The sequence below is a fragment of the Terrapene carolina genome, unplaced genomic scaffold, assembly GCF_002925995.2.
Source record: "Terrapene carolina triunguis isolate 2854851 unplaced genomic scaffold, T_m_triunguis-2.0 Scaffold88, whole genome shotgun sequence".
NCBI lineage: Eukaryota > Metazoa > Chordata > Testudines > Emydidae > Terrapene > Terrapene triunguis.
In genome coordinates this window covers 18,639,034-18,667,021 of record NW_020664439.1, presented here as the reverse complement: position 1 = coordinate 18,667,021, position 27,988 = coordinate 18,639,034, and the positions used below count along the sequence as shown (strand labels likewise).

The following is a 27,988-nucleotide window of genomic DNA, read 5'->3' as shown; positions in this document are numbered from 1 at the left end:
AACGTTTTCAGTTTTAAAGTGTGGAGTTGAGAACCTTGTGGGAATTCTTTATCCATATGTGCATGGCTCAAAGTGAAATGATGCTGCACGTTGAAGATTTGAACTAAGAGATACACGTCTAGCAAAGAAGACACATGGCCTTACCATTACATTCAACGAAAAAGTACTTATTCTCCCACTCCTGTTAGAAGCATAGATTTTCATCTGTGTATTTTCTTTTCTGTTTGCACTTGCCTTCCATTGTTAGATGGTGTAAGAAAAAATTTGATTAAAAATTTCTACACCAGCTAGTCACTATGTGCTTTATTCAAGGAGAAACTGGTGCCGGCCAGGGGGTGCTGAACCCCTGGCTCTGTCCCAGGCCCTGTCCCCCCCACTCCACCCCATCCCCAAGTCCCCACCTCTGCCCCGCCTCTTCCCTCCCCCAAGTGAGCCGTGTCCTCGCTCCCCCCAGCCTCTTGCAAGTCACAAAACAGCTGATTGCGGCGGGCAGGAGGCATAGGGAGGGAGGAGGTGGCGCTGGGGGAGGAGGGGGGAGGCTGCATACCACATCCTCTTCTTCCCCCCTCCTCCCCCCCAGAGCCTCCTCAATGCCGTGAAACAGCTGATCGCGGTGGGCGGGAGGCATGGGGGAGAGAAGAGGAGGTGCTGATTGGGGGCGCCTCTGGCGGGCAGGAGGCACTGAGGGAGGGCTGATAGGGCTGCCAATGCTGAGCACCCACCATTTTCCCCCAGAGTTGGCTTCTAGCAGGAGCCGCATATTATCTTCTGAAGAGCCGCATGCAGCTCCGGAGTCACAGGTTGCCCAACCCTGAACTAGACTGTGGGACTTCATATGCAGGGACACGACCAGGCTGGTTTTAATGAAGGAACAAGCCATGGACAAGAATGAATGGTGACACTGTACTGCTCCCCCTGTCTGCAAAGATGCTCTGGGATGAGAAAGGGGGGGGGGGGGGGGAAGAAGCAAGTGTTTGCAGAATCTGGTCCTTAAACAAAAAAAATTGATTTATTTCAGTCTCTTGTGGTACTTTTGCTCTGTTTTCAAGAAATGTTAAGGCTTCCTGCTCTGAGGCTGTAGCAAGTTTTTGATGCAGCCTAGAACAAAAAACATTCCAACTTTTATAATTTGCATATACAGGCTTCACTATTTAGATTTTTATACTGGAGATTGTAATGCTGTGACTGTTTAAATTGAATCAAAATGAATGGTAAATTATAAAACACGTCGGCATGAGTAAAAACTATTTTAAAATCTTTAAAAGTAAGAAGTGTGAGCTTTAAAAAGCTGGAGAGTATGATAGTGTGCTGCTCATTCTGCAGATTATGGTATGTCAGATCTTCGTAAAATGTTTTATTGCAGTTAAAAGTGTTTCATCTTTATCAATTAGAGTTACCGTAGGACATCTATCTTGAGCATCTTTTTGGAATTCTAGCAAAGTATTTGAATTGGGCTTGTTCTGAGTTTGATTGCTCATGTCTGGCACAGTCTCAAGTTTCCTCTGAATGGTAACAAAGACTGTAGAGTGTTGTTGGTACTGCTGTGAGAGGCATGCTTCCTTAGTCCAGGTAAGAGAGTGAGTTTCTGTCTGCTGTATAAGTATTTTGCAGAAAGTATTTGGTATTTTGAAACAGCTGCTGTTTTAAATTAATAAAGAATTCATAGCATATTAAATTTAAGACATTCCTGGAAGTTGCAAGCAGGAAAACTACAGTGTGTTGGGGGGAGGGGTAAAGAATTAGCCTAGTTTGTCATTTACATGTCTAAACAAATAGATTAAAATTTGGGAATTATTTTACCTCCTCTTTCCTTAACTCCGTTGTCCGAAGTGGTGCTGGCTAATTAAAGCATTGAATGTGGAATATTGAATGTGGCCTCATGCCATTAAAACTATCCAAAATGGTTATACCTATTTTAAATTGGTATAATGAACTTTGCCCTTTATGATCTATACTTTGTCAGTTATTTCTTTCAAAAAATGTACAAAAGGAGAAAATCTTATTCTTTTTAGATCCTTAGAAATATATCTTAAAAGTAGGTTAATATGTATGTATTTTATTACATGGTATTTCACTATAATAATTTTTATCTAGTACAGTTCTCTTGAAGTATTTGTGCTTTGAAAATGTCAGCTGTATTCTAATGAAGCCAGGGTATTGTTTGCTCATAAAGAGGCCAGTGCATTCCACTGCTTTATGGTTTATTATGAGGCACAGTGTGAGAGTGTGGGTGGCACCATTTGGTGTCTGCTTGTTGGGGTAGTAACTGCCATTATGCTAGGGTTTTTTTTTTTTGGATTGGCAAGAAAATATAATAAATGAGATCTTGCCTAGATCTGAACAATGTAAGCAAAGACTTTACTATTGTATGTTCTCAAGAAATGGAGTGAGTACACTTGAGATACCCGGAATAAGTGTATATACTTAAGTAGCCTGAAGTATGAGCAGTAGTACTCTGTGGGTTTTTTCCAATACATATGTTACCAAGAACAATACTACATAACTGTTTTAATTTAGAGGGGAATCTTTCTAATACTTTAGCTTTGTCAAATAAAGTTGTAATGTGATCAGAATTATGAAAAGAATAATAATTAAATCCATGGAAGTAATCAACAAGATTTCATTTAAAAAAAATGCACAACAGACTTTGAGCTGGAAAACTCCTGATGAGGATTTGATTCAGAAAAAAAGAAACAGATGTCTCTCCTGTTACAATTGAGGTTGTTTCATTCAAAGTTCACAGTAGCTGATGAGGGTGAGGAGGTAATAAATCTGGCTTAAACAGCTCGTATCTAAAGAAAACTTGTGGGAATTAAATTATTTTATTTTATTTGATGCTTTGCATTTTTAATTGCATTGTAAATCATGGAAACTTTGATTTTCTTATTGTTGGCTTTTTTTTAAATATCTGAGGTGTATATGATCTGGGAATGAGTTAATATCTGCAAAAGTGGGTTTTTACTTCAGTTAAATCAAGTATAGGAAACTGACTTGGTAGAAATATTTTTGATTCAAATTCTTTTTGTGCCCCAAATGACTGAATACTTGAGAAACTATCTACATGTGTTAAAGTCAGCTAAAAATATAGATGTTATCTGAAGTTCAGTAGAAAAGCTTAAAATGAAATTCACATGTAAAAGGTTGAGCTATTTTAGGGGTTAATTGTTCTGTTTGCTTCCTAAATAAAGTATAGTGATTGACCTAAGGGGCCTGATGTGAGTAAGGTCTACAGCAATTAAAGTATTTTGTCTATGAAGAGGGAGTCAGTTAGCTGATAGCTATCAGTTAATAGGGTGGGTAAGAGAGAGTGGTGGTTTTTAACTGACTTATTTAAATATTTATGGAAGTGCTGTGTTTGATACTTATTTTAAAATATATAATATAGCATCAAATTTTGAAATACTGTAGTAGTTTGAATGGATCAAAGACTTGTTTGTGTCCTTGATGATTAAACAATGTAGTTTTTTCTCTTGCTGTGTTGTTTTATTCCATTACCTTACATAATTTTAAGATTTATTGCTAGTAAGATAGAGAAAACTTAGACCCTGATCCTGCAACTGGTTTCATGTGGGAGGAGTACTGCATACAGCTCCATTGAAATATTGGGCCTTTGCATCAGACATTTAATCCGTAATGCTTCACAGTATTTTCATAATAACCTTATGTTATTGAAATAATGCTTATCCTTATGCTGCACACTAAACTTGTTAGTGAGATCCAGTTGCAGGATCAGGACCATATGGGTGTAAGGGTCTGTTCCCAAAGATCTAGTTGGAGAATTGGCACCAAAGGCTTCAGTTCTTCAAGCTTTTCTACATGGGTAGGATACTGCGTTGAGCCTGAAGTTATTGGGACTCTGTTCAGGCATAGGGATCTGCCCATATAAATCAATTTGAGGGATTGGGGTTGCAGCTGTAAGCTCTTCAGGGAAAGGGACTATGTATTCTTTTTGTATATGACTGTACTACATCTAGCAATTTTTAGATGCTACTGTAATATAAGGGATGGCTGTATGAACCGATGATGATGATGTTTGATCTTACAGAACAATTCTCCCTGGCTGGGACAGACAAACCCTCTTTTTAAAAGCAAAATATTTACCATTTTCTATTCCGTCCTCCAGCATATTGTCTAGACCTGTGTATGTCAATGAAGTTAAAAGATTTTTCTGTTATGTTTTGTTTTTGTTTTTTCTTCTATGCACGTCTGTGTTTCTAACTTTCAAATACTGGAAGGTATGTTTTTGTTCCTTGAGGCTATAACTTTTTGTTTGTGTTTTATTTTTTTCTAATAATACAGGTACCAAATAAAGCAATACACATCTCATGGTATCCAACTATGTAATACTTTGCAATGTTGTAGCATGATTTCTGTACCTCCTTTAAAATGTTTTAACTTCATAGAAACCAAAGCATGAAGAAACATCACATACCCTTATTGCAAAATATCTTACTAAACATCAAATATTTCACAACTTTTAGGCCAGTTTTAGCTCTGCCAATTAAAAGCTCTCTGTAGGCTACAATTTTTACTCTTTAAAATGATTTAATTATTAATTCAGTATAAAACATGATGACCAGACATTTCCCAAGTTGAATATTCATTCCTAGGTTTTAAATGCTGTTAAATCTAAATCTAAGTTATCAGAATTTTTCTAATATGTTTCTTTCTTGTTAAATGCAAGGGCTTGCTTTCCTGTTGAAATGTATTCTCTGTTACCCCAATTGGGGTATGTATGCTTACTTTCAGACATGGTTTGCTTCAAACAAGCAGCGTCAGATTCTATATATATATTCCCAAGTTGACATAGTTTCTGACTGCTTTTCAACTAAGTTTCAGACCTGACAGAATTTAAACAGAAAAAATAACTGAAAAATCTGTAGCTTTGTGTCTTTTTTAATAAAAGACTGTAACATTATAGCAGTCCATGCTGTATGTTAGGATGTAATGTACAGACTAAGTATCTAAAATAAGTGTTGTGGAATGATTGACTCATAAAAATTGGCTAAATTTTTGTTCTATAACACAGCAACTTTATAATTATTAATGAAGTTATAGGAGTAAAACTTAAACCTAAATATCATGTAAATGAAATTTCTGGTAATGTATGTAGATAAAAAGAAGCACATCTTTCCCCTCCAATGTCATGTAAAGGCATAGGTCTCAGTTCATTTAATACTGCTTGTATTTTTCTAAATAAGAAATTATAGCATTGGTGGTCCTCCATTATACACAATAATAATGGTGACAGATATTGACTGAAAAAATAATTTGTCTGATACCTCTCTGTCAGGAGAACAATAGCATTTTAATGCACTTATTCACGACAGCTCCTTATTTTGAAGTTGTACCAGTGATTAACAGTACTTATCTTGTGCATTGTTTTTATATACAGTATGATTATAGACGCAGGCTTGATTGCTGGACCGGTTTTTTTAATGGAAAATAGTACCTACAAACAAAATATTTGATAGTTTACTTCTTGGATTATCTCTGAAGCTCTTGCCTTAAGTTCCTAAAGCAAGAATAACCTTTTTAAAAAATTACTTGGGTGCTGGTAGTGCATAGTGCTGTACACACAAAATGCAAACAATGGAAATATGTGATGTGAGTTAGGCATACAGGAGTAATCTTATTGCTTTATTATTTGTATTGCCATGCTACCTAGGAGCCCTTGTCATGGACCCAGACCCCAGTGTGCTAGGAGCTATACAAGCAAAACAAAAATATGGCTCCTTCCCCAAAGAGCTTACTAGCGAATTATAAGACAAGACACAACATATGGTTACAGAAGAAGGGAGTACAAGAAAACCATGAGACAATATTGATCAGCATGATAGGCAGTGGTATCTGCTCACCCAGCAGCCTAACCTTTGTCAAGTTTATTGAAGGCATCATGGCAAAGAAGAGTTTTAAGAAGGGATTTGAAGAAGGATAATGAGGTAGCTTTGCAGATGTTTATGGAGCGCTCCTCCCAAGCGTGCAGGGCAGCTTGGGAGAAAACACAAAGCCATACTGACTATTTTGTATTAGCACCTAGGTATTATTTATGAGTGCTTAGTAAAATAAACAAAGGAGATATTCTGTGGCCAAGGACTTTCCCACCTAGTGTAGGCAGAGAAAATAGTTCAGATACCAGGGGTCATAATTTGCTAATGATTATTATTAATAATCATGTTTATCATGGCAATTTCTAGTGACCAACTGAAAGTAGGCCCCCATTGTACAGCACTCAGCACCAAACACAGAATAGTAGATAGTCCCTGCCCTGAAGAATTTACAGTCAATGATCTATATATGAAAAACAGTATATGTTGTGTCTGCACAAAACTTGAAAAGAGGATCTGGTAGGTTTAGAATATTTGAGTCTTGTCTTCACTACAAAAAAAAAAAGTGTTCTCAATTCAGGTTAGCTGACTTGAGGTAAAATCCTAGTGAAGACAAGGCAGTTTGTAGTTTTCACACAAGTTAGCACAGTGTTGCCTAGTGGATAGAGCAGTGGACTGGGACTCAGAAAATCTGGGTTCTATTCCCAGCTTCTGCGACTGGTTTGGTGTGTGACAATGGGCAAGCCACTTATCTGCTCTGTGCCTCAGTTTCCCCATCTGTATAATGAGGATAATGATATCAAACTCCTTTCTAAAGCTTTTTTAAAGCTACGGATGAAAAGCATTATAGAAGAACTAGTTGTTATTATCTGTGTCTTTGTACTTAGATCTATCTATGCTGATCTGTTTCATCCATATGAAAGGATTACTATATGTAGGGGATAAATCTGCCACTTTGTGCTCAACTGTCTTTGCCTATGCCTGCCATATTGCTGGTGCTTGTTCTGTGAAATGTTAATTTGCATAGTCTTGTTGTCATCTTCTATGGTCCTCAAACAAAGGACATTATTAATACTTGGCATTTATGTAGTGTTTTTCCATGTTTAAAGGCTTTACATACACTGTGTATGTTGGTTACAGAATTGTGTTGAATACTCATTACTGAAGTCTGCTGTTTTCTATTCAAAGGTGACCTGTAAAGAGAGACATGTCTGTGTCCTTTTTAGATTCTTTATTATGTACAAATAATTCCTGAAGGGATTTTAACCCTGTCTCTTTTAAACATTAGACATATCAAGTTTTGACATTCCTATTTTTGCTGGAATACTGGTAACCTCCAGGCTTGATAATTGCAACTCATAACTAGGAATAAAGCCATGTCTACTGAGAACATTTCAACTCGTATAAAATACCTCAGCCAGTCTTTTTCACAACCATGATCACTATGAACCTATCACCCCAGTGCTCTGCTCTCCATGCTGCTCTCCAGTGAACAGGCTAGTTCAAGATCTGTGTCCTAATTTTCAAAGCCCTCCATGGGATTGGTCCTAGCTACTTGAGATATGATCTCTCTCATGCCCCTGACCTCTCACTGCAGCTCTGTTCCACTGGACCCAGTGAGTGCTGGACATAGAACTTTTGCAGAGCTAGGCCTAGAATATGGAACTCACTCACACAAGAGATAAGAATGACAATGGGCCTTACTGCTTTCAAAACAAACTCATTTCCTTGACATGGAGTGGATGTGCACCCATCCACATAAACAAACAGACTGTAGAAACTATTTTCTATTTTTAAATATTTATGAGGTGATTGGCTAGTACAGTCAAGGTCACTTGAGTACCTGGACTATGACATTGTAAGGGAGTGAAAGTTGAGAGAGAAGATATTTTAATCACTGTTTAAAACTTTGTTTTTGATTAATATCTGTTTAACTCAAACACCTGACAAACACTTAGAATTAATGCTCTTTTAGTGAAAGTTTCAGAATTTCCACCCCTTCAGTGGAGGGTGAAAGAGTACTTCAGCCTATGTCTGATATTTCTAAGATAAAAATTTAGTAAGACCCCTTCCTCCCTGCTTTAAAAAACATTTCAATCCATATTTATGAATCCTAATGAAGCAAAAAAGTTATGCAAGAAGGGCCGGAAAAAACGCATCTTAAAGGAGGTCACTTTTATGATGGTTTTCTCGTGCAGTTCATTTATCATCAAACGGGGGGATTTGTGGAGAGACAGAGTAGATAAAATAAAATAAAAGTCTGCATCACTGTGACAGTGAACTCATATATGAACCATGGCTGAATGGTGTCATCTGTGTCAAATTTAGACTGTGTAGGCTTTTCAGCAGGGTTTGTATCTTCTGCATTGGTAAAACAAACACACTAAAGGTGATCCTGTGTGGTCATCCAGATTGCTTTGCAAAACAAGACACTAAAAATATTAGACTCAAATATATCATGATCATTGCCACATTTTGAAAAAACGCTTTTGTGCCAAAGTAGTTGGTTTAGCTAGGTAGATGGACATAAGTGTTATGCACCTGGCCTTAAAACAGGAATGTTTGTTATGTTATAAAACAAAATTTTACGTTAACTATGTAATCTTAATATATTAAATTAATACTCAAAAGTCAGGAAATGAAAGCATTAACTCAGTCACCTTGTACATCCTCAATACTTTGTGGTAGACATTTAACCAAAAACTTTAATATATTAATATAAAAAGCACATGGGCATAGAAAATATAACACTTGCTTGTCCATCAGTGTGGTAAAACACAGGCCCAGTGCAAGTGGAACTGTGGTATTGAGAGAAGCAGCACAGTTTCACAGATCTGAAAAAAAGTAATAGGATGGCAGCTATGTATAGATGATGGAGTGCTGGGGAAAATTCGAGTACTGTAGTTGTCTGGATTGACTTCTTGGTAAAAATAAATGTTCTAAAATCTAGCAAAAATATAAATTTAAAACTTTTTTAAAACTATGTAAATATAGCAGTATAAAGAGTTGTGGATTTCTTTTGTTAAGGCCTTATGATATCAAATGAAAAATGCAGTAACACAAATCCTGAAATGGAGCAAACGTTGTTAGAGCTGGTTGGAAATTATCTGACAACTTACAGTGAATCAGCATTTTCTGATTAAATTATTTGGTCAGATCTATTGCAAATTAAACTAAATTTTTGTTGCTAGCTAGGCAGCTTTCCATTGGAAACATGCTGATGTCCCAGGGTGGACAGCCCCACAGCAGAGAGCCTTTCAGCCCTACGAGCCCCAGCTGGAGTCACATCTCTGAGGCTGCTAGGTTCAACCCACTCTGCAGCAGGCAGCCACTGGATCTGGTGCTCCTGGGCTGGCTAGGCTTCTCGCTCCATGGCAGGGGCCACGCCAGCCCCAGGGTCTTGGCTGAGGCTCTTGGAACGGGATAGGCTCCTCACTCTGCATTAGAGACCAAGCCAGCCCCAAGTTCCACCCTGAGTTCCTGCTGGAGCTGGGGCTTTCTTGGGGCTGTCTAGGTTCCTTGCTCCTCAGCTTGGATCAAGCCAGCCCCGGAGATGGGGATTCAGAGGCCTCTAGGCTCCTGGCTCTGCTGGGCTCCCTGCTTCAAAGCAGAAAGCTTTAGATTAGAAGCCCTGAGAGTTTCAGCTAGGCTCTAGGGCAGCCTTGCCATGCCAGGGCTTCCAGGCTCCCTGCTTGGAGCCTGAAAGCCCTGGAAGCTCCAGCTCAATAGCAGAGGGAGCCTTGAAATCCTGGGACCAACTCCCATGATCTGCAGCTCTGGGGCAGCAGTGCCATCTGGACTACACTTGGGTACCCAGTCCACCTGGAGATGTTTCCCTGGAGCCATGGACCCTTGGAGCCCCAGTAATGGCTCTGTGAAAATGACATTCTTGTCATTTACTGAATAGTCATTAACAACAGCAGTTTCACATTTACTGTCAGAAACACCATGGTTTGTTGTTTCCAAAATGAAAATCTTCAATTCACTGAGAATTTTCAGTAAATTCTGGTCTTGTTCTGATGTGGTACAAACCCAGATTCAGAAAACTGAAACTTCTCCTGAAAAGTTTTGGCTAGGTCTGATTGCTACCACTTTCTTTATTGGTGGATTCAAGTTTAAGTTTTATTAAATCTGCATGAAGCACCATTTTTTAGTAAGCTGAAGATGAGTTTGCAAAGGCTTTACACTCCTCTCAATTGCATTTCTCTGTCTGTATGTAATGTGATAATTTTTTAACACCACATCTGATCAATTCCAAGTTTTCAGAGAATGTTCTAAGCATCAGTGGCCAGAACCCTATTGATTTGTGAGGAGGAAATGGGGGGACAGATGAAGCCTCTGCCATATGTTGGAGCACAACCACAGTTTCCTGCACCTCTGCAATTTTCTATAGATCAAACAACTGTTCGATAGCACCTATTTACTCATTTTAGCATAACAGTATCCCAGCTCAGCTGTGCTCACCCGCCCAGTAGAGTTTAACATGCTGACATCCTGAATGACTTGTGTCTCAGACAGAAAGAAGAATAATGGTGGAGGGGGGAAGTGGGAGTGCACACAGCTTCTGGCATGGGGGTGGAATAGTGACCCTAATATTGTGGGAGGAGGAATTGGGACATACAGAATACCTGGCAGGGGCCATTGGGAGACCCTGGTATTGCGGGAATGGGAATGCACATAGAGTCCCTTCCATGGGAGGAAGATTGAGGGACCCTGTTATGGGGTTGGGGAACATAGGCCCTGGAATGGGGGGAGAACAGGAAACACTGTCATGAAGAAATGGGGGGTACACAGCTGTAGGCAAGAAAGGAGAATAGGAAACACTGGCACATGGCAGAGGGGAGAATGGGAGTGAGAAATGAATGGGGTACTTTCACAGATCTCATCAGGCTCCTCCTGCTAACCACTCACCTCTGGGTCCCCAGGTGTTTTAAGCTTCCCTGTGTCTCAGCATGCTGCAGCACTATTTTCTCTCTTGTTCTTTTTGGCACATTTAATTGGGAACCAACTCTGACTATATGCCTTCACAGAAATGGAGCCCCTCAACCCACTTGTGTTAGGCTGCCAGGACCAGTGCTGATCCCCAAAATATTCCAGGAGCTTAAAAGTATGTTCTCCCAGGATTCCACCAAAGATGTGATCCTTCTGGGTTATGGTTTAACTCTCTCAGAAGACACATGGCATATGTAGCATACAACACACACAGACACTTTTCCCAGAGTCTAGCATAGGGGTGAGTAAACTTTTTGGCCCCAGGGCCACATTGGGGTTGTAAAACGGTATGGAGGGCCAGGTAGGGAAGGCTGTGCCTCCCCAAACAGCTTGGCCCCTACCCCCATCCGCCCCCTCCCACTTCCCGCCCCCTGACTACCCCGCTCCGAGCCCCCAATCCATCCAACACACACACCCCACTCCTTGTCCCCTGACTGCCCCTTCCTGGGACCGCTCCCCCGGGACCCTGCCCCCTACCAACCCTTCCACCCCCGCTCCCTGTCCCCTGACCCCTATCCACACCCTTGCCCCCTGACAGCCCCCCCCGAGACTCCCACACCTATCCCACCCCCCCTGTCTCCTGACCCCTCCCATCCCTCCCCCGAACCTCCACCCCATCCAACCGCCTCCTGGGGCCCCCTGCCCCTAACTGCCCCCCCCCGGGACCTCACCCCTTATCCAACCACCCCCTGCTCCCTGTCCCCTGACTGCCTCACAGGACCCACTGCCGCTTATCCAACCCCCCCCACCCCACTCCTCAACCCCTTACCATGCTGCTCAGAGCAGCAGGACTGGCTTATTGGAAAGCCTGGAGGTGGGCGGGTGCAAGCTGCGCAGCCCAGCAGGAGTGGCGGGCCAGAGCGCTCCCCACATAGCTGCGGGGGAGAGGGGAGCTCAGGGGCTGGGCAGGACAGTCCCGCGGGCTGTAGTTTGCCCACCTCTGGTTTAGCACATTATTGTCCTTTAATAGCACGAGAAATACACAGATCCATACAAAATAATAAATTCTACACCATTTTCCTGCATCTGTTTCCTCACCACTCCAGAGCATTTTTTGGGCTAGGGTCAGGATCCTCTGGAGACACCTAGGTCCTTCTGCTGCACAGCATGGATTGTGTGCTGAAACATAGTCTTCTCCCCTCAACTCATCACCTCTCACTTGGGCTGTCCATGGCCTTCCTTCTTCCTGTCCACTTTTGCTTCTTTGTTTTGTCTTTTGGCAACTTTTCACTCCTCCAAAAATACCTCTGACCAGAGGAGGAAGTTCCTTCTCCCAGCAAATTCCCTTATCTATTGATCATTCATTAAGAGATAAGTACTCCCCATTGTCCCTGATCACGGGAAGATATTGACACAGCACTGCTAACCTATGATGGATACATATATAGAGGGGTATTGGTGATACAGCAGTTTTTATAGCAACAGCTTCACAGGATCAATCAGAATTCACAAGTTCTTCTTCAAGTGATGGTCTCTATGTGTATTCCACACATAGGTTTGCATGCACACCATGCACCCGAATCTGGAAATTCTTCAAAGCAGTGTCCATTGGCCCACATATGCGCAGTAGCTCTCCTCATGCTCCCAACCAATGATATATAAGGTTGTGTGGGCCAACACCTCTCCAATTCCTTCTCGCCACCGCATGGCCTGAGTCAGAATTGTGTCCTCTTTCACTTCTACTTGGAGTGGAGCTTTCAACACCTAAGCCCAAGGATGATTCTTCTAGGGCTTCCCTTGAGAGTAGAGGGCACTCTCATGGGTGTAAGGACAGGGTCCCCATCACAGACTATAAGAGATGTGCTTCTTCTCCATGCCTGTCCAGGTTGGGTGAGACATCTTGCACAGAACCTAAGGGACCAGCTCTATTGAAGACACACACACACCCCATACAGGAGGGCAAAGCACATAAAAGGAAGGATCTGCCAGTTCCGTCAGTCACCTCAGTACCGAAGTGTAAGGACAGACATTCACTGGTTCCATCTACGGGCGTTGGTCCACTCCAGACCCATTGTCAGTACTACCTCATTCATCTAAGAACCAATCTACTGATGCAGATGCACCAGGGGTCCTTCAGATTTGACTGACTGAACCCCTCGGACACCAGGGCATATGGAGACTTACATAACACCATAGCATATATTCCTTCTTTATCCACAGTCTCCACTTGTCTCCGGCCTACATCAGTGTCCCAGGGGGGGTCTACATCAGTGAAGCAGTACTCCTTCGCAATCTCTGCCGAATACCAGGAGCTGCTCCAAAGAGTTCCCAGTGATCTCCAGACACTACTAGAGGAGGTCCAGCACTCTCAGCATTGGCTCCTGGACATCATGCAATCCCAGGGACCAAGTAAGGAGGCCCTCCTGATCAATGAGGCCATACTAAAGCCAACCAGAGCAGTATGGCACACTCCAACATCCTGTGCCCCTACCCCCCCCCCCCACACACACACACCCCAAGAGGCGATATTTTGTTCTAGCCAAAGGAGCTGAATTTTTATTCTCCCATTCTGCCCCCAACTCTCACTGATGGTACAGGCAGTTACAGAAAGGGCTCAGTCGCACTATCAAAGGGCCACCTGGGCAGCTAAGGGCTCCAAGAGACCGGACCTCCTACAGGGGAAGTTCTTCTCCATAGGCCTGCAATTTCATGTCACTAACTACTAAGCTGTGTTAGCAAAATATGATTTTAAGAACAATTCCAGGCTTGTAGACTTCATAGATAAGCTTCCCACAGAGGACAGGGCCTAATTTCATTCTCTTTTAGATGAGGGGAAGCTATTGGCAAAAGTAGCCCTCCCGGCTGCAATGGATGTGGTAGACACAGCTTCCAGAAGTCTGGCCACTAGTTTAGTCATGAGGAGGGACCCTTGGCTATATACGTCAGGGTTTCCTAGGGAGGTCCAAAACATCATCCAGGACCTCCGCTTTGCTGAGTCAAATCTCTTTAATGGGAGAACGTATGAGTCCCTGCACACTAAAAGACTCAAGATCAACTCTCTGCATTCCTTGGGGATTTATACTCCAGCCCTGAGGAGAAAACCCCAGAGAGAGTTCTATAGACCAAGGCCACCCCCTCCTCATGCACCTTATTACTAGCCACTCAGCCAAGCGTCCATAAATGCCAGAGGATTCAGAGGCCTCGCTTCTCAGCCCCCTCCACTGCCACAGCATGTACGCACTCCCAGCCGCCAGCCAAGGGACATTTTTGACGTATTGGTCAAGACCTGCATACCACCACTGATGCCACCCACCTCTTCCCCTATCATCTTTGGGGGCCATCTCACACTCTTCGCTCACAACTGGAGGAAGATTGCTATGGACAATTGGGTTCTGGAGATTATAAATCAGAGATACTCCATAGAGTTTCTCACCTTTCCTCCTCATTCACTGCCTTCCTGGTTCTACTTCAGGGACAACTCTCACAAGGTGATTCATCAAGAAGCAGAATCCCTTTTACACAGAGGGGCAGTAGAGCACATCCCTCCTCATTACCACGGGAGGGGGTTCTACGCTCCATAGTTCCTAATTCCCCCAAAAAACTCTGCATGGAGATCCATCCTGGTCCTTCAGCATCTTTATTCAAAAACTGAAATTCCGGATGATTATATTGGCATCAGTAATCCCCTGCCATCACGAAGGACTATGGTTCGTGGCCCTCAACCTGAAGGATGCGTATTTCCATGTGTACATTCATCCATCACACAGAAAGGTCCTGCATTTTATGGTAGGTCAGGAACACTTCCAGTTTTAAGTCCTCCCCTTTTGGGTTAGCTACGGCACCCAAAGTATTTATGAAAGTTTTCTCTGTGGTAGCAGCCCAGATGGTACGCCAGGGATATATGATATTTTCATACTGGGACAATTGGCTCCTGGTAGGCCAATCTCGTCAGGCGGTCAGGTCGGCAACAGGATATCTGGGCCCCATATTGGACACATATTGGAACTGAGAGTAGTCCACCTTGTGTGCAAGGCCTTCCTTCCATTCATATGCTCACTCCATATACAGATAATGTCAGACAGTATTACCACTGTGGTCTGTATAAACAAACAGGGAGGAGCGAGATCTCATCCGCTCTGCCTGGAAGCCGTCAGACTTTGGAAATGTTGTGTCAGGAACTATATCACAATACAAGCCATATCCTCCCAGAGGATTTTTAAGTGGGTTTCGGGATTCATCTGAGAGTTCTACAAAATAGCAAAAATTCCTCTCCCTGAGGGTGTTATAGCTCACTCCCTGCAAGTACAAGCTGCCTCCACGGCATCCTTATCTGATATCCCACTACAGGACATCTTTTTTTTTTTAATCTGTAGGGCGGCCACCTGTCCACACATTCGTGACATGCTATTTTGTAGCTCATGCCTTGGCTGCTGATGCAACATTAGGATCGGCAGTATTGCAAGCATCTTTTCTACTGGCTTGCACTTGCCTCTAGTCTGAAAACTGCTTATCAATCACCCACATGTGGAATATACTTAGGGACCATCACTCGACGAAGTGGAGGTTGCTTACTGTAATTAGAGGTTTGAGATATGTGATCCCTATCAGTATTCCATTACCTGCCCTCCATCACCTCTGCTTTGGATCCGGGTTGGATTTGCAGTAAGGAGGAATGGAGAGGCATCATCCCGCACCCCCTTTTACCAACAGTCATGAGCACGAGGAGAGCTACTGCGCATTTGTGGGTCAACGGACCCTGCTTTGAAGAATTTCCAGACTCAGTTTTGTGGCATACACGCATACCCATGTGTGGAAGATAGATAGGGATCACACATCTCGAAGAACCTCCAGTTACAGTAATTAACTCCACTTGTACAGACAGATCCCCAGAATCATCACAAGGAAATACAGCCCCAGGCATGAGGCAGGCGGTGGTGGAAGTTGCAGGGAGTGTCTGAAACAAAAGGGAATGGCAGAGTGGCACACAGGGAACTTGTGGGGGTGGAATGAAGGGATGCAAAGAACCTCATGTGTTCAATAAGCTAGACCTACACAAGCTACAAGGTGTGTGACCCCCAACCCCCCAATTCACTAGGCATGTCACATGGCCATCAGCTCACGGAAGGCCTCAAACAGGTTTCCCCCTACCAGCCTGCCTGTGCAACAACTATTTTTATTTTTAGCTGGCTACATAGGAGCTACGCACACTTTAAGTAATTTAAGTCCATGGCTTATTAGCAGTGGCACATCTCTTGAACACTACATATCAACTACATATCCAAACTTGCCATTACCATCTTGTCCAAATACTTGGTTTCTAAGTGATAGTTTCAATCACTGATTATGAGGCTGTGATTGGCTCATAAGGATCAGGTGCTGTCGGTTGAAGACCAGCATATAACATAATACTTTTGCAACAACTCTTAGATATTTTTCAGTGAAAACACCTATATATAAATTATTTTTTAAAATATCAACTAACAAGATGACGATAGGTAAACACAACACTTATGGATATGCTTTGTTCTTTGAGTAGTTGCACATGTGTATTCCACTGAGGTGTGTGTTCAAGAAAAGGACACATTTCCAGAGATCTGCACCTGAAGCAGCATGTCAGGGAGCAGGCACTGAGACTTGGCTCAGTCCCGGGTCTTCGACAGATCACCCAGCCTCTTGGGCTGCTAGGGAGGCTGCAATGGTCCCTGACAGATGCATGGATTTAGATTCTTCTCCTCTGAAAAGGAGGACTTGGTCTTTCTCTTTATGGCTTCCCCAAAAGAAGACCCATAAAACAATAAGGACTCTTCCTCCTTGTCACGGTGTATGCACACCCCATCCCCCTTTGGGGCAGGGCAGGGTGGTGATATCACCATGGTTAGTATCCCTGGCGGCCCTTGGTGTGGCCACAGTATGGCCCAGAGGCAGAGGTTACAGCCTAATGGCCAGAGTCGATATGGCAGCCCTTGGACACAGGGCAGCACAGCCAAATGGCTAGAGTCAATATGGCGGGGGAAGGTGGGGGACGCCCAGTGGTGTAGCCAGGTGGAGGGAACAGGCGGAGCAATAAAAAAAAAAAAGGCGCCACCCGCTGCGGCGCTTTTACTCACTTGGCGGCGCTCCGGGGCTTCGGCGGCGGGCACTTCACTCACTCCGGGTGTCTTCAGCGGCACTGAAGGTCCCGCCGCCGAAATGCCGCCGAAGACCCGGAGCAAGTGAAAGTCCCGCCGCCAAAGTGCTGCCAAAGACCTGGAGCGCCGCCGGGTGAGTAAAATGAAAGCGCCGCAACAGGTGGCGTCCTTTTTTTTTTTTAATCGCTCCCCGGGTGAGTACAAAGGTGCCAGGAAATTGACAAGGCGCCACTTGTGCTCAGTGGGGGAGCAGCCGCTCCCCCCCTAGCCACGCTACTGCCGCCACCAGGGGGGTGGCGGCCCAGGTAGAGGGTCCTGAGCCCACCCAACTCCACCGGGCCCCAACCTCACTCAGGTGAGAGATACCACTCGCTCACCCTCCCTCGGTCACTTCCTACTATAGTTCCAGAAGCTGCTGTCCGTGGGGCATCAGGGTCTCCGAGCTCTTCAGCATGGAGGTTCCTCCGGGGCTCCTTGAGTTCCAGGCCTCCAATCCGGCTCGCAGGGTCTCTGGCTCTTGCAGGCAAGGGCTGTGGCGGCTTTTCCCCTGGAGCTTCAGCCAAAGGTCCTTCCCCTCTGGCAGTCAGCCTGGAATCAGCTGGGCTGCTCCCTTTTATACTTAGGCAGCAGTTGGAGCATGCCCAGCATGCCCTGAGGGGTGGGACTTCCACAGCCCATAGTGTGGGGTTAACCCTTTCTTCATGCACACCTCCTCGCGCTCCTCTTCGAAGAAGGACACGGAATATCACCAGAACTACTCAGGTACTCAACGAAGATCTGGGCCATCAACCCTTCTCCTTGGTACCATGGAGGGAACATCATAGTATTATGCTGTTGACTCCTGTACTGTCTGTGGGATGGCTATTGAGTCCAGTACCCATGGACACTGTTCCGGCACCAGCTTTATCAGTACCAATGACCCCACAAGCTTATGAGGCAGCAAAGAATTTGCTTTGTTGCTTCATCCCAGATTCTCCTGTAGTCTAGGAGTCCTTTATGAGTGGAGGACTGATGTTCTCAGCACCTACAGCTTTGGTAACAGGCTAATCCGCAGACTGGGCACCAACTGCATCTTTTTTTGGCACTGCTGATGTCGTCTTTCTCGGTACAGAGTCTTGACATGCTTCCCTCCCTTGGGGCCCATTTGCAGTACCAAATACCATACTGCCATCTGCACCAATACTGGCTCTTCCCAATGGACCACAGACAAATCAAGGCACGTAGTGGCCCCTTCAGGATTGGCACCCCCATTGCGTACTGACTATTCAGATGGTTCCTTATGGTTGTGTTCGGAGACCTCCTCCACTTTGCCATCCCCTCCTAGGTGTTCATCTAACAAGTCTACACTACTTCCTGAAGGAGAGCATTGGTATAGAGAACAGGACCATTCATATAGTCATGATAGATCCTCCTGGCCTCGTTTCTATTGGTTGCCTATGCCCCTCGTGCTTCTGCAGTGGCCCTTTTGGAGCCCTTGTGATGTGTTTCAGGTCTCAATCTCTGGCACACACAAGGAGATCACCAGACTGTTTTCTAGGTGCCCTCCAGAGCCATCTATGTTGCAGGCCCATGCAGATATTGGTGCCTTATGAGCAACCAGCCCTGCAGAACAAACCATTGCCACAGAAGCCATTCTACCACAAGAGGAAACACTGACCCCTGGTACTTTGACATTCCCTACACCAGATGTTTCGATGGCCCCAGATTCCTCCCCCTCCAGTTCTTGAGGATATTAAATCTTATCAAGACCTACCAGGAAGGGTTACTGCAGCATTGGGCATTCAATCTAAGGCCTGGTCTACACTAACCCCCCAATTCGAACTAAGGTACGCAACTTCAGCTACGTGAATAACGTAGCTGAAGTCGACATACCTTAGTTCGAACTTACCGCGGTCCAGACGCGACAGGCAGGCTCCCCCGTCGACTCCGCGTACTGCTCTCGCCGAGCAGGATTACCGGAGTCGACAGCGAGCACTTCTGGGTTCGATTGCCAGCCGTCGAACTACCGCGTAAGTATAGACAAGCCCTAAGTTTGTCCAAGAGAACACTCACAAGCTTTTGGACATTCTTGAGACGTCAGCTCCTGGGAGGATTGCTCTCCCTATTAATAAGGCTCGTTTGGAACCAGTGAAGGCCTTGTGGCCCATGTTAGCCTCCTTAGCTCCTACAGCCAAGTGTGCAGACAAACAATAGCATGTCCCGATGCAAGTCTTTGAGTGTTTTTATTTTCACCCTGCCACAAGCTCCCTCATGGTCACTGCCACCAATGAGCGGTCATGACAAGGGACATTCAAATTGATCCAAAAGGGAAAGAGTCCAAGAGATTTGACTTGTTGGTGAGAGAAATTTATTCCCACCTCCACTCTCCAGATGTGTGTAGCTAATCGGGAGACACTGTTACCAAATATGATTTTGTACAGTCATAGAATATAAGGGTTGGAAGGGACCTCAGGAGGTCATCTAGTCCAACCCCCTGCTCAAAGCAGGACTAATCCCCAGACAGATTTTTACCCCAGTTCCCTAAATGGCCCCCTCAAGGATTGAATTCTCAACCCTGGGTTTAGCAGGCCAATGCTCAAACCACTGAGCTATCCCTCCCCCTGGGACAATGTCCAAGTTTACAGATAAACTGCCTAAAGATGCAAGGGAGGAGTTCAGGGTTTTCCTGGCAGAAGGTCAGTTGGTGGTCAAGACGTCACTCCAGTCAGTGCTCAATGTGGCAGATACTTCTTCTAGGGTAATGGCCTCTGCAATTACATGGAGAATCTCGTGGTTACAGAAGTCTCTGACATCCCAGCAAACCACAGAGAACCTCCCTTTTAATGATCAGTTTTTATTTTCTGACAAAACTGATCAGACTTCATACTCACTTAAAGACTTCTGTTCTACACTCTGTCCATTGGGTATCTATACTCCAATCCCCAAGAGATGTTGGCACAGGAGCCTGCAACAACAGCAGCATTTTCAGCAGTATTACAGGCAGCCTAGTTATCTTCTGAGGCAGCATGATTTTTTGCGGAGGAGGGCACAAGTCACGGAGAAGGAGGTCCTCCAGTTCCAACTCAAATCCAGCAGTTCATCCTCTGGCATTAGGGCCCTACCAAATACCATACCATGCCACCCTTACTTCTGCACTGCTGCCTTCAGAGCTAGGTGGCCGGAGAGTGACGACTGCTGATTGAGGGCCCACCTCTGCAGGCGGCAGCCCAGAAGTAAGGGTGGCAATACCATACCATACTAATGCTGCTGCTGGCAGCGGCTTTGCCTTCAGAGCTGGGCTCCCAGCCAGCAGCTGCCACTCTCCAGCTGCCAAGGTCTGAAGGCAGTATCACCACCAGCGCAGAAGTAAGGGTAGCAGTACTGCAACCTCTACAATACAACCTCCCTACAATAACCTTGCGATCCCCTTCCCCCAAACTCCTTTTTGGGTCAGGGCCCCTACAATTACAACACCGTGAAATTTCAGATTTTAATAACTGAAATCATGAAATTTACTATTTTAAAAATCCTATGACTGTGAAATTGACCAAAATGGACTGTGAATTTGGTAGGACCCTTTCTGGCATCTTTGGGGAAGCAGCACATTTGACTTCTCTCTCGAGGCCAACAGTACAGTCACCAGTGATCATCCTTGTTCCAAAATGGTTGGGAAATAGAAATTGTCCAACTTCCCCAATGGTTGGGAAGCCATAATGACAGATAAGTGGGTCCTAAGCACTGTCAGACTGGGATACTTTATCCAGTTCCTCTCCATCTGCTTCTCCCACCCTTTAGGGTACCAGTGTTTACGACCCAGTGCTCCTTCAGGAAGTTCAGACTCTGCTCTCAATAGGGGCAATATAAGAAGTTCCCTTTCAACATTGGGAATGAAATTTTACTCATCAGATTTTCTGATCTCCTAGTTTAAGGGGGTCCTGAGACTCATGCACAACTTTCGAAATCTCAACAAGTACATCAAGAATATAAGATTTGCATGGTTTCTCTAGCATCAGTCTTTCCCTCCCTAAATCACAATAACAGGTTTACTGTCCTTGATCTCCAGGACGCCTACTTCCATGTGACAGTATTGCTAAATCACAGGAAGTTTCTGAGATTAGTAACAGTAGGTCAAGATTATCAGTACTCTACTTCCCTTTGGATTGTCCTTGGCCCCACGCATATTTGCAGTGGTGACAGCCTTCTTGTGGAGGAAAGAAATTCACATCTTCCATTAGCTAGACGATTAATGTGAGGCAGATCCAAACATCAGGTTCTTCACCATGTCCAGAGCTTAAATTCAGCTGGAGTCCAGTGGAGCAGTGCTCCGGTAAATATTTTCAAACCTGTGTGAGCCCCGGCGGCTCCTGTGGGATTGGAGCCCCGCGGGTCCATCCTACCGCAGGGCTAAAGCTCCAAGCTCCAGCAGCTGAAGCCCGGAGCCCCGAATGGGTGGGGAGCGGGTTCCAGGAAATAATCTCTCAGAATTTAAGCCCTGACCATGTCCATTACATCTGTCTCGTTGATCGTCTGTGACTCCTGCAGAACAAAGGAAAGTCGTCATTAGTTCCAAGACAGAAAAGCAAGTTCATTGAAGGCCTAATCAATTCTACTAAATTGATGGCTTTTCTCCCTCAAGACAGATTTCAGGTGATTCTCCTGTTGTGCCCGTCTCTCAAGTCTTGCCCCATTACCACAATTCAGGTATGTTTAAATCTACTAGGCCACATGACTTCATGTGCTTAAGTGACCCTGCTTGTCATGCTAAGCCTGCACATCTTTCAGGGATGGCTGAACGTAGTCTATCAACTGGCCATGGACAAGTTGTTCAAGGTTCTTTCTGTGGTCCCTAGAGTGGTGAATGGATCAGAAGAGTGAATGTGGAGGCGAACCATTTACTTGCTCCCTTCCAGCCAAGAGGATGTTACAGACATCTTTCTGATAGGGTGGGGTGTGCAGCCACGGGATTTGCAAATCCAAGCTTTGTGGATGGAGCAAGAAAGCAGTTCTTCATATCAGTGTTCTTAAGCTTTGAACTGTTCACAAAGTCTGCCATGCTTTTGATCTTCACATCAGTGGCCCAGATACTCATTGACTCTACATCTACAATGTACTGTTTGAACAGACAGAGGGAGCACAGTCCAATAAGCTCTGTTGGAAAGTGATTAAACTCTGGCACTTTTGCATTAAGGAAGGCATTGCCCCCATTACTGCTCACTTACCTGGCTCCTGAATCAATTGGCCAACCATCTCAGCAGGAGTTTCTCCTGGAATCATGAATGGTCCCTAAAGATCAGTGTGTTGAGGACCATATTCAAGGCCTAGGGTATTCCGTCAGTCAACACTTGTTTGCAACAAAAGACAACAAGAAATGTTGTCAGTTTTGTTCTCAAGCAGTTCACAGTTTAGGCTCAATGCCTGATGCCTTTCTGCCGAGATGGGGAGCGGCGCTCGTGTATTTTTCCCCCTATTTCGCTCATCCCTCAGGTCAGGTCAGATTGAAACAAGATTGTGCCGAGATAATGCTCAGTGAACCAGCCTGGTCGAGATTGTGTTGCTTCTCAGATCTTCACAGACTCTTCAGCCCCTATGGCCTTTATCTCTTCTTCCAGACACAGACAGAAGTGGCTCTGAGAGCCGAGCAGCCTGCACTTCATGGCATGGCTTTTGAGTGGGTAGATCAAGCGGAAAAAGACTGTTTCGTGGCAGTTCAGGAAATACTTATTAGTAGAAAGCAATCCACTAGGAAGCGTTTCTCAATCTGGTTCACTAGTCTGAGAATTTAGCCAGCAGGTGCTATGATCCAGGACATTTTAGACTGTCTGCTTCACCTTAAATCCTCGGGTCTTTTTCTGAGTTCGCTGAGAGTCCACTTAGCTCCATTCTCAGAAATCCTTCCTCCCATTCAAGGGAAGTCATTTTTTTTCAAACCCGATGGTGGTTAGATTTTTAAAAGGCATTTGTTTGCATTTTTCCTCTTGTAAAAGACACACTTTTGGACCTTAACACTCTACTAGTGGCCCTGATGGGTCTTCCCTTTGAGCGTTTGGCAACCTATTCTTTGCTTCATCTCTGTCAAAAGATATCCTTTCTCATTGCAGTTATATCAGCCAAAAGAACAGGTGAGCTTCAGGCTGATGGCAGGTCCTCCATATACCCAATTTTTCAAAGATAAAGTAGCCTTGAGGTCCCATCATCAGTTTTTAATTAAGTAGTGTGGGCATTTCATTTGACCCAAATAATATGCCTGCCTGTTTTTTCCCCAAAGTTGTACTCAAATGAATATGAAGAGTGCCTTCATACTTTGGATGCAAGGCAAGCACTGGCCTTTTGTCTGGACAGCATTAAGCCCTTTAGTTTATCTCCTCAGCTCTTTGTCTCTTTTGCTGACAGAATGAAAGGTCAGATAATTTCAGCACAAACAATTTCCAAATGGATTATTTCTTGCATCACCCATCCACTGCAGAGACTGTTGGCCCATTCAACAAGGGCTCAAGCTACCTCGGTAGCATTTTTGTGGGATTTTCCCATATTATTGGACAGCTATAGGACACTGGTTCTCTGTGCATCTCTCCACTCACCATTGCACCATCACAACTTCAAGATCTGATGCAAACTTTGGGAAAGCGATCCTACAGTCACTATTTAAGTAGATTCTGAGTTCCACCTCCTAACAGCACTGCTTGTGAGTCACCTGAGTGGAATACACATGTGCAACCACTCGAAGAAGAAAAAAGTATTACATCTTCAAGAGGCGGTTCACATGTGTATTCCATGACCTGTCCCCTCTGCCTTGGTGTCTTGAGACATGTTTCACTTCAGAGGAACTGAGTGGGGTCAGAGCAACACCACCCTTATATAGCCTTGGGAAGAGCCCCAAGAGTTCCAGGGTGCGTGCACCGTCCCATTGGGTACTGCTGCCAGAAAGATCTCTGATTCCAGCGTGCTGGGGGTGCATACACCTGAGTGAAATACACATGTGAATCACATCTTGAAGAACAACAGTTACAGTGCAGGTAAGTAACCATTCTCCCCTCTCCCCCCCTTTTGTGTATGTTCTGGTTAAATGTTGTCGTTGAAAGTTTTCATGGAAGAAGTGTGGTTTAAATGAGGTACAGGAAGGAAGTTCTGAGCATCAGGGAGTCATGGAAGAATGAGCAAGGGCAAGTGAGTAAAGAAAACAAAACAACCATTTGGAAGGGAGATTTGGGAAATGCTTAGATAACAGGAGTTGGGAGTAGTGGGAAATGAATATGGAGGTCTAGGCAGAGGAGTGTACAGCCTTACAGTTGAAGATAGAATGTTTGAACATGATGTGGAAGGAGACGGGGAAGCCAGTGAAGGAATATGAGGAAGAGTGGCTTAGAGCAACATGCAAGCAGGATGGTTTTTACAAATAGCATTTTGTATAGCCTAGAAGAGGATGAAATGACATGGCAAGAGGCCAGAATTGAAGACATTGATCTTGACATGGGTAGGAATTTTAATTTGAAGATGAAGAGGGAAGGGAACTTTTAGTGAAGCCTTAAGGATGAAGGCTTTGGCATTAGCCTGGCTACGTATTGGCAAAGGAGGAGACAAATCATATGACACTGAGGTTGTGAGCCTGGTAAAAGGATGGTGTTGTCTGTCAGTTTATGGAAAAACCCAGAGAGAGAAGATGAGATATTCAAAATTCTGTTTTTGTTATAGTTAGTTTGAGATGATGTGAAGGAGCCATACAGAGATGCAAGACGCAAACAACAAACAAAAAGGTTAGAGGTATCAAGAGAAATTTGAGGTTTGTCATCTTAAAGATTATAACTAAAACTGTGGAAATGGATCAAGTCACCTAATGCAAAAGTATAGAGGGAGAAAAAGATAGGGCGTATGGACGAAGATAGAACCCTGAAGGACTCTGATGGAACAGGAAAAGGTGGAAGCAAAATGCATGATTCATGAGCTAGGAAGAGAACTAGGAGAGTGCAGAATTGTAAAAATCCAGGGAGGAGAGCAAGTGGAAGATGATGGGAGTAGTCAGCTGAGGTGAAAGTGGTTGATACCTTGAGGAGGACAACTCTGGCGATGATGCCCTTAAGCTTGAGAAGCAGGAAGTTGTTAGTGACATGAGTTAGAGCAGTTTTATTGGCATGAAGAGGTGGAAGCTGAATTACAGGGTATACAGAAGAGAGTTATAGCAGAGAAAGTCAAGACAATTGGTGGACATCGTCAAGGACCTTAGAGCCAAAGGGAGATGGGCAGTAGAAAGATAAGTGGGTCAAAGGGATTTTAGAATAAGGTATGTTACAGCATACTCAAAGGCTGAAGGAAAAGAATCAAGGTGGTGGAGAGAAAGGTTTAGGACTGGTTTCATTAGTCATGGGAAAAGTGGATATGTAAGATCAGTAGGTCGCCTAGATGTTTGGTGGGAACAGAGAGTTGCCCTCTGCATGCTCTTGGGGCGGGGTGGGGAGAGGGAGAAACAGTTTTTCAGAATTCTGGTATATGCAATTTGCCTGGACACCTGTGGACACATACAGGAACATTCCCCAATGATCTACTAAAGTCTGTATCACCAATCAGCATTAATCCTTCCTGTCAGTATACTCATGGGCTTATTAAGACAGAGGGGTGGAGCAAATTGGGCACATTGGGTTTCAGTTGTTTAAATGCTTCTATGATCTAATAGCTTGTCCATCATAGAGTATGCATTGACATGCAAACCTCCATGACAGGACTTTGGACTTTCCATCACCGCATTAGTGCCCAACAGATAACTATTTGGTGATGGTTTGCAATGGGAACTACCACTCTTGCATTGTGATCAGAGCCCTCATCCTGGTAAGGTGACACTACAATGACAGCACTAGCCCACTGTAAGTACAGAAATATCATCCAGGTGTGGGTCTATTTTTGTAGGCACACCCATGAGTTTAACTTTTTATATTAAAGTATGTGGCAGCCGGTGGGTTCCTCTTTTTTGTGGAGACAAGAGGATATTATTTCAGGAAGTATGTAAGTTAAAATGTAACTTTTAAGGTAAGTAAAAATCTGGGGCCTGGTGAGTTGACAGTGTCTCGTTAAAAGACCTTGACCTTTTGTGAGGGTATGTTTACAAAGTACAAGAAAGAGAAGAAACTCACATATTTCAAAATTTGACATAAGAAAGAGTTCACTAAAGCATTACTCATAGCTTACTGTTTAAGGGAATAATTTAGAATTCTGTTTTTTTTATCACTTTTCTCTAGGTAACATTTCAGTAATTGCATTACCAGTTTCCAGCACCAATTCCCCAGCTAAGATTTTGCCAAAAACCTTAGGACCAGTAAACGTGAATGTTGGACCCCAAATGGTAAGTACTCTAACTCTGGGCAACATTACATTGTGTAACTATATGGATGACTTTCTATTTACTTAACATAAAAAGGTTAAAAGTGAAAGTACAAACTACCACTGCAGCTACTCCTCCAGCTATAAATGCCGTTGAATAGCCATAAGTGCTCCCCCTTGTATCCACAGGTAATGAAGTAGGAACAGTGTTCTTGGCACTCTACCATAACACCACTCCCAGGAGAGATTCTGTATGGGCATATCTACATGTTCTAGAGTGAATGGAGGCTCCTTGTGCAAAAATATGCAGCTACACCTATTACATGACATTTATCCTTTAATCAAAATTGTATTGAAAAAAACATTTTCCCCTCCAGAATGTTGCCGCTGCCGTTGAATATTTTTATGTGCAACATTCCCTCCACACAAGAGGAGAGTGTGTGCCTGGAATTCTGTTATTTGCCTAGAGTTTCAACTTATTGTTATATCTGTAACAGTGCTAAAAATGGTCTGTTATTGTCTATACTAGCTAAGCAGTGTACAGCACTGGTTCAGGAGGATCCATTTTGAGAACTATTTTCAGCAACAGATCAATTTCTTAATGGATAGGACAGTAGTAGTCTTGCATGCATAAACTAGACGTAGTAGTAAGCTATTGCTTGGAATACATGATATACAACAGCCATCCAAGGCGTTTTACAAGAATTTGTTGTAATGGTTTCTAGTTTGCAAAACCCATAGTCTCCAGTGGTTTCTGCCATGTTGGACAGGAAACCACAAGCACTATAGCTAGTCCTCCCAACTTTATTTTCCAGTGTACAGCACCTTGCATTTGGTATTAGCTAAAAGCCTTGCTCCTAGAGTAGTATTGAGCATTTTGGAATTGGTGTTTCAGGAGTTCCTAAAATGAACTTTGTAAGACATGCACTATATTGATGCGCTAGAATGTTTTTACCAAAAACAGTGTTACTATGTGTATGCCATAAGTGATTACAAAGAAAAAGAGTGAGAGAGAACCACAAAGTTCATACAATCACTGCCCTGCAAACATACTCCCAGTGTGTGCATATGATTTTTTTTTGTTTTTGCTTTTGGCAAAAATGGAACCTGTAATTCACAACTGTTGGCCATTGGTTTAGTTCCATCAGTGATAGCAATAGTGAAAGCTGTAACAGAGAAATAAATTGGGCATTTTTACCACCCTATCCTCTCACTCATCTGAGCACACACATTCTCTCCAGGGTTAATCAACACAGTGGTGAAAACTCCTGACCTGCCTGAGTCCTTTCATGCTAAAGCTTTCTCTGTTGCTACCACAAGTGCTGAATTATGATTTCTGTTGTTGACAGTTCAAATACAGCCCCTGCCATGGGTGGGTGACTTTTAGCCCCTTAAAAAACGTGTAAGTGTCTGGGGGGGAGAAGGGGTGATATAAGGGGCTGGAAATTACATCAGCCTCTAAGTGTAAATTCTGATAAATGTTTGGTGTGTGTTTACTTATCAGGAACAACCCATTTCTGCAGAGTAAGGTAAACTGAACAATTGAGTACTCTTAAGGGATGCTGTCAAGTTAAAAAACATACTTCTGTTTGAATTATTTTATCTACTATTAGAATGAACACCTGAGATTACTATAGCTTGAAAGATATTGGACAGAAAATGACTGTTCATTTTTTTGACAGTTTTAGACTTCACTGGGGCTATTCATATGAATAAAGTTAAACACACAAGGCCTAAGCCTGCAAACTTACCTACTTTATCAATATGAGAGTTCTTTGTGTAGAGATAATTTAAATATAAATCTTTACTATAGGC

The 27,988-nt window shown here is 43.8% G+C and overlaps 1 protein-coding gene across 2 annotated transcripts in view; it reads left to right on the top strand.

Moving 5' to 3' along the window:
• The first annotated feature begins 1,514 nt into the window (after positions 1-1,514).
• TFDP2 (transcription factor Dp-2) overlaps positions 1,515-27,988 on the top strand; it is a 104,634-nt gene continuing 78,160 nt past the window's right edge. For both annotated transcript variants that reach the window (XM_024211030.2, XM_024211021.2), the window contains exons 1-2: positions 1,515-1,569; positions 26,092-26,195. In XM_024211030.2, the coding sequence (XP_024066798.2) occupies positions 26,193-26,195 (3 nt within the window). In that variant the 5' untranslated portion in view covers positions 1,515-1,569; positions 26,092-26,192. The remainder of the gene's footprint in view (positions 1,570-26,091; positions 26,196-27,988) is intronic.